General features: G+C 43.1%; 1 protein-coding gene across 1 annotated transcript in view; it reads right to left on the bottom strand.

Annotated features, from left to right (window-relative positions):
* Positions 1-5,073: 5,073 nt before the first annotated feature.
* Positions 5,074-17,904, bottom strand: part of ZNRF2 (zinc and ring finger 2) — a 57,534-nt gene continuing 44,703 nt past the window's right edge. The window contains exons 3-5 of the mRNA XM_086850079.1: positions 12,815-12,920; positions 12,030-12,107; positions 5,074-10,937 (exon numbers count right to left, since the gene is read on the bottom strand). Of these exons, the coding sequence (XP_086706205.1) occupies positions 12,050-12,107; positions 12,815-12,920 (164 nt within the window). The 3' untranslated portion in view covers positions 5,074-10,937; positions 12,030-12,049. The remainder of the gene's footprint in view (positions 10,938-12,029; positions 12,108-12,814; positions 12,921-17,904) is intronic.

Raw genomic sequence — 17,904 nt, 5'->3', positions numbered from 1 at the left:
AGATGGGACAGTGACACCCCAACTAATTCTGGGTACAGACAAGAGAGAGGAGCAGCCACAGCTGGAGAAGGCTTTTCACAGCTGCCACTGCCCATGAGGGGCCCTTCCAGAGGCAGGTGCCAATCCAGTTAAGGGCAGCGAGGGAAAGCACAGTGCTGCCTCAGGGATGTGCTTGCAGCTATGCTGTGCCCCTGTAATCCTCCTGCCACACTGACTACGGGAGCTCTTTGCATTTCCACCTGCTGCTGCTGGGGGCAAAGACTTGCTGGCTTGAGGTGTTACTACTTGTATTTGGCTGGTGCGAGCTGTGTGTGTTTACTGGTGCCAGGTGACCCTGCAGCCCTCAAGGAAGCTCTGCCACGATGCAGTGCTGCTCCAGTCACGCACTGCCTTCAGGTCTTCGGGAACGGGTGTTGGTCTGAGCCTGGTGTGGCTCACTTGGTGCCACACATGTCTCCAGGTGCCAGACCACAGTTTATGATTTGCAGGGTGGTGCAAGGCCATACAGCCTGTGCTCTTCAACCACAGCCAGCGGAGGATCCCAATCTCACCATCCCATGCCAAGGGAGCAGTACTGATGCCAAAATACAGCAAGATACCCATGCCTGCTTTTCTGTAGCTTCATTCTGCTCCCTTACCTTGTCTCAGCAGACAGAAACAGGAGCCCACTGCAAAGCTGTACAAATGGCTGCAGTCAGGCTGCATCAGAGCCAGGTGAACAGCAGTGAGGGATGGGTTTGCCATGAGGAAGGAGAGGTCACTGCAGAAACCGCTTGGTTTTCAGCGGATGGAACGAGTAATCTTGGCACAAAAAAGCTGCAGCTGTACACAAAGGCCTTAACTGCTGCTTTAGTAGGTAGAAACAAAACAGCAGGATCGTGCTAGATGAAAACGGAGGCCAGGCTGGGAGCTGCCAGCTGCACTCAGGGACTCCAAATTTACTCACAGGAGGAGGTTTCTTCTTGCTTGCTGGAGGCTCTTAGTTGCTCTGTGGGATAGGTCAGCCTTCTGAAAACACAGCAGAGCAACTGGGGCAAGTCCTTCTTCACTTGCTGGAGTGGGAACAAAAGGTGGGAGGATGCAGGGAGTACCACAGGTGCTAGGGGAGCCCCTCTTTCATCCTGGGAAATTGCTGATCGAATCCCCTGTGAGTCTTGAGAGGGCTGAGGTCAGCCCATATTCATTCTCCACTCCCAGAGGTAAATGAGAGCTGATGGCATGAGCTGCAGACGTTTGAAATAGCTGCCCTTAGAGGGACCTGAAAACAGGGATGATGTTTCAGAGAAAACAGCAGTTTCAGCTGCAGGAGCACCAAGGCATGAGAGGTCACAGCAGGTGGGTTAAGGAATAAAAACTGGTCTTACTCAGCCAGGGGCAAAAACTACAGTCATTGCTTTATACTGGGAAAGCAGGAAATGTCCTGTGCCTTTTGCAGACGGGGAGTCCCTGGGTGATGCACTGGAAAACAGCAGGTTTTGGGCAGTGCTGATGCCACCTCACCCACTCGAGGTCAGCACCCGCCGGGCTCAAGCAGCCCTGTAGGGTGGCGATACAGAAATTCCTGCCACACACAGGGCCTGCAGCTGCTGCTGGCACCAGAGCTGCTGGCAGGGGTTCCCGACAGCCCCAGGAGGCTGCCCAGTGTGCAGTGCTGGTCTGAGAAAGGTGCCACGCTTGCCCATCCCACCCCACACAGGCAGCTGGCTCAGGAGGTGACTGAAGGGCCACTTCTGTCACTGCAGCGAGCGGTGGCAGCAAACCAGCCCCAGTGCAGAAGCGTCCCCCTTGCTCCCGTGGGGCAGGGAGCCAGAGCTCCAGCAAACCCCTTGCGAACAATTAAATTATGCCCAGCCTCTCCTGTCTGGGGATCCCCCTTTATACACTGAAGGCAGCAACTTAATTAGCTGAAGCTGGCAGACTTGGACCTCACAGGCTGGAGCAAATGAAGCTGTCAAGCTTTCATGCTCCCATTACCTGCCAGACACTTTAATCCCGAGTTTAGCAGATGTTAATCCTGGCCCGGGTGACTTGTGAGGAGGAAAGCTGCTGCCTTGAGAAGTCACCCGGTCCGCAGGGGGAGGGAGAAGCCGCCGGTGCCAGGCGGGGAGGGAACAGCCCCACCGTGGCGGCTCCTCGGTGACACAGCCCGATGGGGCTCGGGGCGAGGCCTGGCAGCTTCCTCTTCCCTCTGTTTGAAGCCGGCTCAAAGAAACAGCCAGGAGGGAAGGGAGGGGAGGCAGGGGGAGGTTTTGTTAAAATGTAAACGCGTGTTCAAACAAAGGCATCTGTAAACAGGAAGAAACGAAAGCAGGGCAGAAGCTCGGCGCAAAAGCTGCCTCGGAAGATAAGGGGCCAAGGGCGGAGAGGCACCGAGCACCTGCCGCTTCCAGCGGGCTCGGCCCGGGCCCTGTCCCTGCGCCTCAGGTCTGCCTCCGCCACGCTCCTGCCTTTGCGAGGAGTGACTCATCTTGCGTCAACTGAGGATGGGCTACATGCAATTATTTATTTATGTCACACCCTCCTCCCTGCCACTGTGCATCCCTGATCTCATCCCCCTCAGAAAACAGATGATTTATTACATGAGGGCTGGAAAACTCCGTCTCACTTGGCTTTTGCAGAGGCTCCTTGTTTGCCAGTGGCTGGCTGGCAAGGAGACAGCAGGAGTGAGCTGCACGGCACCTCACAGGCACCTCAAGGCTCTACGGCCTTGTTTTGCTTTTTGGACACCAGCACCCCTCTCCCTGCATGGTGGGATGGAGCTGGGAGCCTCCTCTACGGAGCAAACAGGGCAGGGGATGTTTGCAGACAGCAGCAGGCTCCAGCCTGCACCCCCCGGCACAGACATTGCTCAGGTGCTGCAGCCTCAGAGACCGAGACCTTACAGACCGAGACCCAAAAGCCAAGGGAGGAGCTTCTCTGTTTAGCTCCTGCTGCTGCAGGGGACTCTTCCCACCTTCTTGCTCTCTTTGCTGCAGGCTGTGTGTTGTTTCCCTCTTTCTGCTAAGAACAACACAGCATCCAGAAGTGGACATGGACCATTGGCTGTACTAAACAACAGCGTGTGGTAGCAGGGCCCCACACACACACACACACACACACGTGTACAACATCACCATCGATTGCTGACAGTTCCCAGGAACACCCTGGGGCCAGCACAGTATCCCAGTTCACCCTACAGGACAAGCAACTTGGGACAGAGATGGCATGTCCCCTGTCCTAGCCACAGGGAGGAAGGTAGGATGTAATACCAACAGATGCTACTAATTTAAATTTCACACATGAAATCCTGTACCTACTGAACTGGAACGATTTCCAGCAGATTTTTCTGATGCTAAGCCAAACTCGGCTCTAACTAGTTATCGATTGCTTCCATAACACAGCTCAATACTGAGGAGGAAAACACAGAAATAACCGGCAGTTAAGGAATTCAGGCTTTCCAGAAGGCGACCGGCAGGAGCGGCTGGGGAAGTGGGGAGGGGTGGTGGAAAAAAAGTTACTCTAACAAATGATAGGAACATGTTCCTCAGTTACTACATCCAACTGTTTCTGGCTGCAGACTTGAATAATTCATGCATTAGAATTACCATCTCCCACAGAGAGAATTGTGATGGTCCAATTGTCGCTGTGCTTTTAGCAGTGGGTTCAGCTACCCCCAGCCACAACGAAGGGCTTATCTCAAAAGTGGAGCAAGCAAGGACAGACACACAGCTGGAACCTGTGCCATAGATCGGTGCATCACATTCCATCAGCAGGTATTACCAGCCTGCACACCTCCCCCCGGCTGAGAACAGCACCCAAGAAGCATCTCCTGCCTGGAGAGTGAACTCCTTTCGTTTTCCTCCACATCCTCCACATAACCTTGGTGAAATGCACTTGGTTTTACTCTGAGCACCCACAGCTCCACTCCCAACTGGTGTGGGGGGAGAGGTGTAAAATCACACCTTCCCCGCAGCAGACTTACCCTGTACACTACCCAAAACCACACGGCTCATCCGTTTTCCTGTCCTCATCTCACTTTACATCCAGCAGAAGGGCTACAGCTCCCCAGCTGCTGCCAGGCCAGGCAGGAAGATTTGGAGTGGTGACACAGCCAGCCAGGTCTCTCACACGCACAGCTACCTGCTGCAGGTGACCTGCCTTGCAGAGCTGCAGCCACTGCCGCAGGAGAAAATTTCCAGGCAGTCAGCATCACAGTGTTCTGCCCATACCAGGATGCTCCACTGGAGAACAATTTAACACCCTCAGTGGCTCTGGACAGAAATTCCCTCCTCCAGCAACATGTCCCTGCAGGAGCCTGCTATAGTAGCCTCCTTCCAGCTGTTCAGGGGCAGGCGAGAGTGCTGGTAACCATCAGGGTACAAAGAAATCCACGTGCTGCCCAGCCACAGGTATGCTGTCAGGGAATCTGTTTTCAAGAGGCAACCATGAAGTGTTTTGGGAGGAAGCTAAAGTGGTATTTGGGTTTGAGGAACCTGAAGGAAAAAGCAGCAATTAAGTTACCTTGATCCTCTGACAGAGGTTCCCAGACTCCAGGTGATGTGAAAGGACTGTTTGCAACCATCTTCGCCCCATATTCCTTTTTTTTTTTTCTTTCTTTTGAAACCACCCATGAGTTTCCCAACCTCCTGACCTAGCAGCTCTAACTTTTGCTAACCTTGAAGGCCATTCATGTCTGCTCAAGATCTACAGAGGATGCATTAACCAGAGACATCTCACTTCCATCCATCCCCACAAAACAGCAGCTACATCAGCTCTCACCTGCTGCAACCTTCCCTGGCCTGACAGATGCAAACCTGTCACATCACTGCTTGTGGGACAGGTGAAGAGTGAGAGGGACTCCGAGGGGACAGAGGCTGGCTCAGAGGGGTGCACTCCCACCTCTGCAGGACTGCAGACAGGTGAGATGCCAAGCTGCTTTTCTGGCTGTGACTCTAAACCATGCACTGCTTTTCCTTCCTCTGCTCCAGCTCAAATTGCAGCACAGACAGAGAGGTTCTGTCCCACAGCAATGCCTCTTTGATCAATAGTTTAAAAAAAAATTTAAAAAAAATCACCTGTGAGTGTGAGGAAAACTGTGCTTCAAAAGATTTATTACATATATTTGTACATATTTTACATGAATGGAATGTTAAACATACAACCTAAAAATCAATAAAAAAATATTTTCATTCATGATTATGTACTGGCAAACCACTGAAAAGAGTACCTTAGAACAACTTAAGTCAACTTGCAATCATACTGCTCAATTAAAAAACAAAACAAACAAAACAGCAAAACAAACAAATATGTTTTACATTTACATTAGACATTGCAAATTACATTCTGATATCTGCTCCAGGTAATGAAGGAAGGTATCTTGTCCATTACCACTGCACACACAGGTGGCATTTCAGATGCTAGCACGGACTTCCCTCCAGCTCACTGTGGGCAAGGTTAGCTCTGTAGGAAGAGGCATATAAAAAAAAGGGAGTACACATCCTGCTCCCTACCAGCAGGTATCTGCCAAAGGGTAGGAAGAGTCAGAATGAGATTTGTAATCAAGGGATAAAGGTTAATGCTGGATCACCACTCATTCAGTGCCACACCACAGCTCTTAAAATTTGTTACAAGAAGTTTTTACGTAGTTCATTAAAGTATCCCCTCTACAGCTAAGCCACCTCCCTTCTTCCTTGAAAGTTACAGTGCTTTGGCAATATCAGCTAGGGGAAAATTCTTCACTGTATGGTAACAAATATTCCAGCCTCATTTTCATATATACAAGAGCACAGAATCAAGCTTTGATGTCTCTTCCTCTTAGAATTTCACACCTTGAGAGCTTGTGACCAGTCATGTTGAGAAGTGTTTACTATGAAATATCATATATCAGCATTAAAAGGGACAGATTTGAGGGAAAACAAGAGGAACAGGATTCAGCAACAGATTATGTTCTTGCAATGTCGGGTTACTTACACTTGAAACTCTGCCAAAATCGAGCAAATCCTATTTATCATTGCAAAATCTTTGCCAAAGCACACCCAAGGGCAAAAGTCTCTCAAACAAACACACATAGATTAAAAGCTGCCAGAAAGATCAGTGAGTGGGCTGGCTGCCTTCTACTTCTTGTACACTGCCAACTTATTAGATCCAAGACAGAACCAAGTCCAGCCTTTTTCAGGTGCAGGATATTCCTATGGTGGTTTACCTGAGCAACTCTTCAACAACTAATAATGCCCCACAGTGAGGTCATTTTACAGCTTATCCCATCATCAGCTCTGATGTCCTAATTGAGACATGACTTTACAGAACACAAGCAGCTTGGGAAGCCAGCCTACAACTGTGGAGTAAGATAACCAAATGTAATTTGAGAGTATGGACTGGGTTGGTTTTCTTAACCCCCAACAGGCTAAAACATCTCCAACTTGATTTTAGGAGCAGGGTAACTTATGTGGAGAAGCAGAAACATCACACATTTTCTGTTCAGGAAACAAATCCTGGACATAGTTCTGTTGTGAATTTCTCTCGCAGAGTGTTTTGAATGACAAGAAGTGGTAGGAGCTGCATGAAAAAAACCACATTTGGCTGGACTGTAGGAAACCTGTAACAAGCCTTCTCTTACAGTTACAACCTCTCACATCACTTTTGCTCATGCCAATGAAAAGCCTAATCATGTGGGAATATGGCCTAACATACATCTTTGTCTTCAGCTAGGCGGAGAAGAAATTGATACCAAAATGACTTTTAAGCTTGGAAGGGTGGAAAGTGAATCATCAAAAAAAGAGAATCTTCCACTGGCAAAGGTGAGCTGGAAGATCCCACAGTAGCACTTGTACACTCCCAGGCGTTCTCTCAGCAGGAAACTCCCAACTGCAGAGCAGAATTAATACCACATTTGCACACAAATACTCTTTCAATACAGGAAAGCAGCTAAAAGCCACAGAAACTCAGAGAGATCACTACCTGTATCAAAACCAGCATGTTTTGCTACCATTTACAAAGAGAGAATAGTAACATTCAAGTTCCTTGCTTTTGGTAGAACATGGAAGAAATGGAGCAAGTTTCTAAAGCCCTCACATAGAAAAGGCAGCGCACTACAAGTATTCTTAAGCATACCTTGTGTATTAGACATATCCCTCCAGAAACACCAAAGATCCACGTTTCTGAAAAAAAAATTCTTTCCCATATTTGCTGAGATTTCAGTCTCCTGGGAGTCTGTTTTAGCAGCTCTCCAGCCTTTCAGAAAAGCTTAATTAAAAGCCCAGTGCTCCTAAAATTAAGAAGCAGGATAAGATAAATTTGAGATTCAGTCAAAAAGTCCCTTAACATCATAAGGGGGGAAGCTGGGAAAAAACCAAGGTCACAACTATCCACCCACATTTCTGTACATTGCCTACATGTTTTCCATTCCAAAATACCCCAGTACACTTACCCTTGATTATGACAGCTAACTTGACTACAAATAAGACCATCTGGTTTTGGCTTTATCCCTTCCAAAAATAAAATACCAATCATTTGTGGTGTGCTTTGTATTTTTGCTTTTACATCCCACTCAACTCATTGCTGAATGTATACACTGAAAGAAAATGAGCTACCTCCTTCCAAAGGGAAGCATTATTATAGATATACTGACAAGAGCCAGGACAAAGGGTGCCCTGTGCTGCCAGCAGTCTTGACTCCCTTGTTATTGTATGGGGTATGGTTACATACAATCCAACTCACAGCCACCTCCACTATGAACTTCAAAACACAAGTTGCTACTGAAGAGACATGGGTATGCTACAAGTTCAGAAAAATCACACATTTCAAGACAGTGTCAAATCTACTCTTCCCCTGCTGGCAAGCAGCATGTTTATGGCAGACCTGAGTATGGGAATTATTTCACACCCTTACACACTTAGGGAAGATATAGGCCAGATGACAGAAAATACTCTGAAACAGCACAGAATTGGCAATCTCAAGATATTTACAGGCAAAGAAGCATATCGCACCGAAATTGAAGTTATTGCTTCTTGTGGACAAGTGTGGTGTTCCTTGTTTGAGACACAGGACTTGTTTGGTGTTTATTTTTCCCTTCTGAAGCACAATGAGTCGACACCCCTGTGAGGACATTTTCAAAATGAAGGTGTTGTCTGTGTCTAGAGCTGTGCCTACAGCACAGTTATCACCAGCTGATGGTGACAGAAAGCTTACCTAGGTGAGTTTCCACAGGTGTTTTCAAACCCAAGCATCGCCCTCATGCTTCCAGGGTCATTCCAGGCTTGGTCTATGTTACAGGTTTCAATACAAGAAAACCTCCCGTAGTCTTTCAGAGGAGATTTATGGATACCAAGAACGTCAAACTAAGGCTGACCTTGCATCAGTTCCTTAAACAATCCAAGGAATTGCTGCTCTACTGTGCTGATGGAAGCAGCGATGAACTCCTGCCTGCAAAAGCATCACCAGTGCAATGACTAGTGACCTGCTTTTCCAACACTGTTCCTAAACATGGGACAATAGTCCTAACTGCTGGGTCTTTAAATCTACTTCCATCTGAATACAGAAAATGAAGGTTTTCAAGGAAACAGTAAGTGAACTAGAAGTACAAACTACTAAAACTGAGCTCAAGTTGTAAACAGATTTAAGTTTGTTGTATTTACCTACTTAACCCTCAAGCCAAAGACTATCTATGACCTCAGAGCACAGGACATCAAAACACCGACCTACCCCCTTTACAAGACTACAGGTGAGTTTCTGTAGGCATGAAGCCAACAGCAAACATTAAATCAATGCAAGTGGAAAAGTTTTACTTTCAGTAGGTATCAGGAGTTTAAAAAATTGGGAAAATGGGCCTGCAGGCAACACCACTATTTGAGTATTACATGTGCTGTAACTCCTCACCCCCTCCCTCCCTCCCCCAAGATAATACAAGGCAACACAAATATTCTCATTGAAAAAGGACTCTGTACAGGGAATGACTGTACATTTGATGTGACTACAGAATCAAAGGTGTGACAAAATGATTCTGCTCCCACTGAAAAAGAGAACTCAACAGGGCCCCCCATAGCTTACAGGTTCAGCTGAAACCAGTGATACAAGCCCAAAAGTGTAGAAACTGCACTGGCAATTATGACAATTATCTAGTTTGGAATCCTTTAGATTTGCAGCGTAACAAAGGCATTTTACAGAGCAACATTCAGGAGAAAATGTAATCCAGGGAAGAATTGCTCTTCAAGCAAGATGGGAGAGTTTAGGAACATGCACTGCACTTGTTCTCCATATAGCAGCAGTTGCTCCTGTTCTTTGCCCTTTTTGATATAAATAACAGCAGCAACAGAGAGAAGTGTGTAAAAAAAAACCAAACCAACCAAAAAAAAAACCCAAACCAAAAAAAACCAAAACAAAACCCCCCCCAAAAATCCAACCAGAATTATTTATGTACAAGAAAAATGTCTGAAGTATTGTGCAACTTATTTTAACTACTGAAACCTCACTAAGAATACTGTTGCTAATAAATATTCATAAACTCTTCCCTGTGTTGTGAAATTCAAAACTACTACAATTAATTCTTGATATAAAAAGTATGCTTCTAAACCCTGATATCTGTTCCAGTTTATTGTATTTTTTTTTAAAAAAAACCTATTTTAACTGTGATACTTTGTGGGAACTAATACATATCCACAGTTTTACTCGGTGTACCCACCCAGAGACATCCTGTGTTTTGTGGAGCTCTGGTATACCAATATAATACAGTAAAATAATAATAAATTAAACAAATGCAGATGCATTTAAAAAAAAGAAAAAAAAAAAAAAAGAGAAAGAGGGAGAAAGAGAGAGAAAGAACCCAAACTAAATGAAAACCTACACTGTCAAACGCTGGTCTCCACATGAAGACACCAAGGGTTTAGATGCAAAGTATTACAGATCCTGCCACCAAAAAAACATTCAAACAAGGAAACATGAACTTGTGCACGTTTGAAAAATAAACACAAATCCCACCTCGCTGGTATCTCACCCATGCCTATAAAAACCTCTCACTGTGCCCACATTTGCAGTTATTCATTTACACCTCAGGAGGCAGCCGGGAGATGAGAGTAGTACAATAAAATAATTACCTGAAACGTTTTTAAAAAAATACCCGTTGAACAAATTACCTTAACTGGCAGCACTTAAAATTGGTAATTCTTTTCTTTTTCCTATTTTAAAAAAAGTTGCATAGCTGTAAGATTTTGCTTTGCTGCATTTCTTTCTGTCATTTTGACTCACAAGCAGTAAAAGAGATGTTTTAGTTACTTAAATAGCAATACAATGTGCAGATCTCAACAATCTCCATAGCTTGATCAATATAAATTAGTTACCTGCCTTGGTTTTACTCTTTGGACTGCATTGTGACAAAGGTTTAGTTACAAAACTCTGAAATACACTATTCCTATGCAGAGCGGTTTATGTTTTCTGTTCTTGAAAAACGTGAAGAACGTAAAACAGGATGTGAATTCAGTAAATTAAGGTCACACTGTTAGATTTTATTTAGTTTGCCATTTACTGTTCTTCAGCCAACGAGAAGGTGAAAACGTTCCCACTCAAATCTGGGGCCTTTCCCCTGCAAGGGTCTCAGATAGCACGTATCGAACGTCTCCACTTCCACTGGAGGCAGTAGGAAACATGTCCAATAACTCGCTTCTTCACAGAACCAGAAGTTAGGCTGAAACGAGGAACTTTGGCCTTCGATACAAAATAGTGTCAATAATGTCTCTGGGGAGTCGATTGTTACAGGATGTGCAGCATTTTCAAAATCCCTGTGTGTCCTTTGCATGAGTGTTTGGTATACCGAGCACTACTGGCAAGTAACGGTGTCTGCAATGCTTTCTCTGTGTCATTGTCCATCTTTGCCTTTTTCAGCCACAAAGAAATAAGTCTCAAGCCAGGCACGCTGTGTTCAGCAAGGGAACCTCACATCTCCTATGTTTTCTGATCAGTGGAAGCAGCTGTTGGAAAAGCAGAAGACAAAATACCATTATTTCAGTACAGAAACAAACAGCACAAGCATAACCACTGAGTTTTCCTTCCCCTTTTTCTCCAAGTCCCCCAGTTTTCACCATCCCTGCTGTGGAAAAAGCAAAGAGAATTTAACGTGAGGCTGGACAGCCATGAGCATATACAGAGACAGAGGTGTTCACCAACAACATGAAGCCTTCTGCCACAACCAGAGAGAGATTAGGGGCAATACAGGAAACATGTTTATTTATTTATTTTGGCTAACATTGCCCTGAGGTTAAAACAATTATCTCCCTAGCAGGATACCTTCCTTGAGTTTTTATTTGCTACCCCTACAACACAGACACACAAAGCAGCATGAAACAAATGTGCAAATAAATGCTAGTCATTAATACTTCGGATTTTTTTTTTTTAATTTCCCTCAGAACAACAAAATCAAACTCTCAGCTACCAGAATTATGATGATTGTTGGTGTGCTTTGCAATGCTTAGAGGCAATTGTTTAATGTAAGATAAAGTTTCTGAGTTAGTCAACTGAAGAATAAAACTATCCTTTAAACTTCTAACACAGATTGCAGATCTGCAATCATTAACACAAAACATAAGCTGGAAAAATGTGAACTTCTGTGAGATGGGATGGAGAGAAACATATCAACATTTCTTCATTTATTTATATGCTTTAAACATTCTGGAACACAGTAACATTACAGCAGTTTTGAAAATACCTAGCTTCAACCTTTTCATATGATTCCAAAATCCTTCTGTCAGAAACACACATGCCAGTACTCACGGAACAATCCAAAATTACACAATCATACTGTTTTCATTTTGTTCCAGTTCTATGGTTAGAAAGTTATTGCTAAAGGTTTCTTGACACTAACTTGCTATTTTCCAGTACTAGAACTGGAAAGACCATGCCACGTAAGGATGTAGAAACCTTTTGCCTATATTGCAATATACATCAATCCTCACTGATTAATATTGTAGTTCTGAGACACAGTAGTAAATTCACAATAAAAAAGAAATAGTACAGTTATTTCAGAAAATCAAGTTATTTATTGTTGGAACATAAATAAACATTACCTAAAAGTATGAATCTTGTCTTAATCTGATGGATGCTCAGGGCAAGATCTATTTACTTCAAACCATTCATCTATGCAGCTGTTGGATACAAGACAAAAAAAGAGATCGATCGACATGAATACCAGTAACATTTAGGAGTAATATATGAATATAAATTGGTTTCTCAATTTCAATGACTAGTAGAATTTTATGTTATACAAAGTATATGCATACACACACCTCACTGGAAAAATTAATAAACCCAAACTACAGTAATATTTGGGTATTAAACACTGTTGAAAACCTGAATTTCTTAAGTGTTATAATTTTCTAAGGAAGCATTTTACAAATTACAGATTTTATACACAGGTTAATTCACTACTAGCATTATCATCTTGCTTATATAATTCATTGACATTTTACTTTCTGTGAAGTCTAGACACTTATGAAAAAGAAAACAAACCCAAAACATTCCCCCCTCTCCCTGCCCAACTCTATTTGCATTTGACAAAACGTAAGCCCACATGACCTAAACTCCTCAGCCATGATACACATTCCTTCCCCATCCAGGTGATTTTCCAAGAATAAGAGGCTTGTAACAGGAAAAATTAACCTCAAATACATTTGGTAGAGATGCAGAAAGATGTCATTTAAAAAACACTTTAAGGTTGCTACTGCTGTTTATTTTGTCATTTTTAAGTGCAAAAACGCATCTACGTTTTGCACTTCTTTAAGCACCCCTTAAGAAGAATTAACCCCTAAATGCAACCTTCTGAAATTTTATATCCATCCTAAGGAATACTTGCCCTTTATGGTATATGCAGAGGCAAGGCAGCCGTGCTATAGTATCTCCTTGCTGCAGCTCTTCCAGGCATATTGCACACTCCCCAGCATCTTTGCTCAGCACATCCTCTGAGAAAAAGCACAAAGTGAAATGGTTAAGAATCAGACTACTACATGAAAAGCGTTCTTTATTCAGAACATCAAGGACAGCTACAGAAGAATGTATTTTTTGTCCTGCAGAAAGGTAAAGATTGGTGACACACCAACTGACTGAAGATTCATGATGAGAACCCATGCTCAGTCTTCAACATGGAGGTTAAGTTCAAGCCTGAACGTAACATTTCTCTGACAAGACACTGTAGGTTAAGTATCTAGGTCAAGTTCCCATCCACCTTTTTCTCAGTTTAAAGTACGAAACTGTTAACTGTAGGAATGTGAGATTTCCATGAAGGAAAGATCATTGCTATATGGCTCCAGTGAGTCCTGAAGACACTGAATTTTTTGCAGCATTACCAATCCCTGAACAAAGGAGGAAAAAGTAAATTACTAGGAATGCAAAAGAGTTGGCTTTCACTAAGCAGTTTCTGGGAAAACATATTATTTTTAATAAAAACCTTTTCTCTTGGACACTTCTCTTAGCCAGAATGTGGGATACAGAATTCAGTCTTAGCACGAAGCAAAACAGAAGATCACACAAGGCCCTGTTTGCCAGACGCAGATTAGAAGTCCCAGTTAGACGCAACCTCACACAGTCCAAAGGGCACTCCCTACAAGAGACCATGTAGCAACCAAACCAGCAGACCAGAGAGGGGCTTGGCAAAGCAAAGTTCAGGTTTCCATGGTTTCATAGGAAAAGCTTCCTGTTTGCCAAAAGGCACCTCAAGTAACTGCTTATGGAGAGTACCTTTTGCAGCTATGACTGAGAAACCAGCAGCTCTATGCAGTTCTCTCCTGTGGCTCCATCACCACTGGCATTCCAAACACAGAGAATTTGACATACAATTAGACAGACAACTAGAAAGCTACCATGGCAGCAAGAACGTAAAAGGAAATTAGTTCTACATTGTTTCTATTAAATGACAGCTAGTTGTCTTGCAGGTGCTTGGGCTTCTACAGCAGTGCTTATTTCGGCCTCCACTTTATTCACTAATTATGCTAAAAATACTATATAATGCCACCTGTGTAGCACCTTCATGGAGATGTGAAAAACATATAGCACAAAGGGTACTATTATAAAGAAAAATATTCAAAACAAACACTATACATCCAACCACAACAAAGAAAATTTTAGAATGTATTTTACGCACAGTAAATTCCAATCAGAGTTTATCAACTCAGCAAACTTCAGTCAGAAGCTGTAAGCTTCTCAGAACATTAGAGATACTACGGAGACAAGGTAATTTAAAACAATACAAAAGTTTTTAAGAACTCTTACCTGTCAACTTGCCCAGAAGAGGGTGCTAAGGATAAACACTTCCTTGAGGTTGGATTTGGGTATTTGGTTCTTCAGGGGAGGTTTTTAATACAAAGGTATTCTAAAATCTGTCATCAGGAGGCAAATACTCTCCAGACATTGTCTGGCTACAGAGACATCAATCTTCTTCTGATGCTGTCAGACTCCATCCTCCTAGACCACCTCTTTGCACAACTTTACAAGAACTCCTATGAGCAGTTCTCATCTCACAGTTCAGTTGTAGGAAGCAGCACCATTAATAATTCAAGCATGTATCATACATACAGAGAATATATAATAAAAGTAACTTTTTCCACAGAGTCCCTTTATCAGACCAGCAGCTGCTACCCAAACCAAAACGGGACCAAGATATCTCTAGTGAATTAAATCCCAGTGTCACTCCCTCAAGCGCTCTCAAGAGGGAAGTATTTAGTCAAGCTTTGATAACAGAAATTAAAAAAGCTGTCTGATAAAAATACAGTTTATAACAGAAAGCATTCCTGTGAACAGCTTACCCATCATTCTCTGTTGCACATGTCTGGCTTATCCTGCACTCCCCAGACCGCACAATGCTTGGGTCTGAACTCCCACTGCGCAATTTAACAAGATTCTGCACCTTTTGGCTGACATTAGGGCGTGATGCCAATTTAAACATTTGTATCTCCCACCAGCCATGGTGTAAGTGTCTGACACTCCTTTTATTTTCCCTCCAGTATCCCTGTCCTCTCCCTCTTGCCAGTACTGGCCCTACTGCACAAACAGCTTGCCGCCCTCCCTGGCTTCACCCCAGGCTTTCCAAGTGGGATGAGCCACCAGGCACCCACTGGGCTTTGCCCAGTCATGCCAGGGAGCTGCTGTGAACGACAGCTGGCACAGCCTGGACCTCTGGAAACACGGTGCAGTTCTGCCGCCCCTGCAGAAGAGGTTATGTTAACAGGTCTCAGTGCTCCTCCTCCTCTGGAATAATGAGGAATCAGCATTCCCTACTTGCGTAAACCTCACGAATCCTACCTAAGGCTCTTGTGCATAAATACTGAAGGTATGAGTAAAAAAAAAACCAGCTGCTATAAATGCCTGTGTGTAACTTGCACGTTAACATACTCCAAAGCCATATAATTAAGCCCATAATGAATTACACACTTAGAGTGAGGACAGCAAAACCAATCCGTCATGGACTTATGACACCTTGGAACTGACTACCTTTGACTATTTTAGGTGATTCGGATCATCGATCTCAGACAAAGAAAAAGGAGTGAACAATCCTGTTAGACTTGGATCCGGTCAGAATTTGTTCTGCACTTGTTTTATACAGCACTCTCCTACATCAACACTGGCTTGTAGCAGATGGAAGTCAGTTTAAGGGCCATTTAACAATGACTTTTAAACATAACTGTTATAGAAAAATCTGTATACAATTTTTCAGAGAACCACTGCAGTCTGAAGAGTTTTTTTGTTTTCATCTTTTCCTGCAGCAGAATGATTCAGCAGATACATTTTATTTTATAATTTTTTCCTTAAAAAAACCAACCAAACAATAAAACACACAAACCAAAAGAAAAAGTGAAGTGGCATAAAACTTCATCAATTTTATGATTAAAACATTTATATCATGGAATTGGGAAGTGGAAATAAGCCACATTTTTCCATTTCACCCACATACACAAATACCACACCCCCACATCCACGTGCACTGTACCTAATAGGAGGTAAACACTCCTCCACCTTCCCAGCTACCTCAACAAGTACTCACTAGCCAAAGACTGGTGTCAAAGATGAAATCTTGCAAAAGAGTATAGCATTTCCCTGCTGAGTCTGCTCAAGTACTTCTTCCTCTTCTCCTCTATCCCTGGTTACTATTGTTAAAACTTTGTCAGTAATTTTTCCTCCTAAACTTCTGCTTTTATCTTTACTGTAAAACAAATTCTACTCCATTTCTGCATTTATAGCAAAATAGGTAGTAGACTAAAAACAGGCATTCTGGCAATTTTACACATGCTTTATCAATTAAAAACTATTCCTAGAACTTTTGAACATACATCCAATAATTATGCAAGCTACTAGCTCAGCCATGATTAGGATTATAGGCAATATCTGCGATTAAAGTGTCTTTAAACTGGGGACAGCAAAAGCATATGCACTGCATACCTTCTGGATAAGGTAATTAAAATCTGTCCAATGCTTTTTGTCTTTCCTTTCAAAACACAGGCAGATATAGCCCTAGGCTCAAGAAACCTGGAGTTACAAATCATAGAGCTGTCAATATGTTTTGGGAACTATCACTTTATAGCTGTGGTATTTTACTTCTCTCTGGGCATTGACTGGAAACAGAACACCAGATTACAAACACCTTGACCCAATTCAGGATGGCAACTTTTCAAAATGTCTACATATTTTCTAAAATTTAAAACCTTAAATGTCCATTGAAGCTGCCATCACAACTAGCTTACTAGGGAAGGACACCACAAAGGTCAACCCTTTTGGGAACACAACTGAAACTTAATTGAAACATACCTTTTGAACAGTACTGGCACTAAAATTGGTAAAACAACAGCCACTAAAAGAAACAGATGAAACTATGAAATAGTATGTATTACCATGTATCTGTTACACGTTCATTCAATTTTGAAGCTGATGACTAAAAACTGTCTTAGTAAAGTTCTAGAGACTGTCTCTGGTTGTTTTTAAATGGAGTATGTAGAGCTCTAGACTTCTAGAAACCAATATATTTGTTCACATGTAGAGCATGAATTCATCCATATTGCAGAATTTATTCTACATTTTTACTGCTATCACCTTTGCTGATACCACAAGGAGTCAAGGAGAACCTACACGTTTCTACAGGTACCTTACTATTCAGCAGCCAGGAAGCATGTGTGTATGTGATTACACACTTATTAAATGTTACTGACTAGATTTACTAAATCTTTATGGCTTCTGCCACATCTTTTTTTCTCCCTCTGTTTCCTTATGGTTGTTTCTTGCTATGTTTTCCTCCTCCTCACTCATTTTCTGTAAAATGTGTTCTCTCTAGACTTGTATTTACTACCATTCCTCCTGCCTTCCATCATCTAATTTTCTGTTGCAAAGCAGGCACTGGAGAAAGAAGAAGAGAGAAATATTTTTTAACTATCTGATACAAATAACACAGACAGCCTTCTTATATGGGGTTAATAGGGAGAAGTAGACTAGAATGGAAGGAAAAGGAATGGAAGGAAAACCATTATGCACAAGATGTGCTTCTCTCATGCAGCTCAGTGATTGTCTTTGCAAACTGGTACTGACTGCAAACAAAACCTGTCTTTCCCAGTCCATCCTAAGCACTAGGAGAGCCAGCAGTTTCTTTGACATTACAGCCAGTTTTCAGTATTCTGGCTGCCACAAGAGGAACACTCTTGATTCGCTAGGGATCATTCATGGATGACCAGGTCAGCCATCCAGCGCTGCTCAAAAGTTGAGGCAGAAAGACATTCTGAAGGAGAGATAATTCTTAAGTGCTCAGAGCTCTCAACAGAAGGAAGAACATCATTCAGTTGTCACTGCAGAAGCTTATTTTGCCACAGCTTTCACAGCTACAGGGTCAGTCAGCAGACTGAGCAAGGCAGAGCTGAAGCCATTAGCTTAGCTCACACCCATGAAGACTGTGCCTTCACAGCCAGAAGT

The sequence above is a fragment of the Cyanistes caeruleus genome, chromosome 1, assembly GCF_971803275.1.
Source record: "Cyanistes caeruleus chromosome 1, bCyaCae1.hap1.1, whole genome shotgun sequence".
Lineage (NCBI taxonomy): Eukaryota > Metazoa > Chordata > Aves > Passeriformes > Paridae > Cyanistes > Cyanistes caeruleus.
The sequence above is the reverse complement of the archived record's forward strand: the minus strand, read 5'-3'. Positions and strand labels throughout refer to the sequence as shown.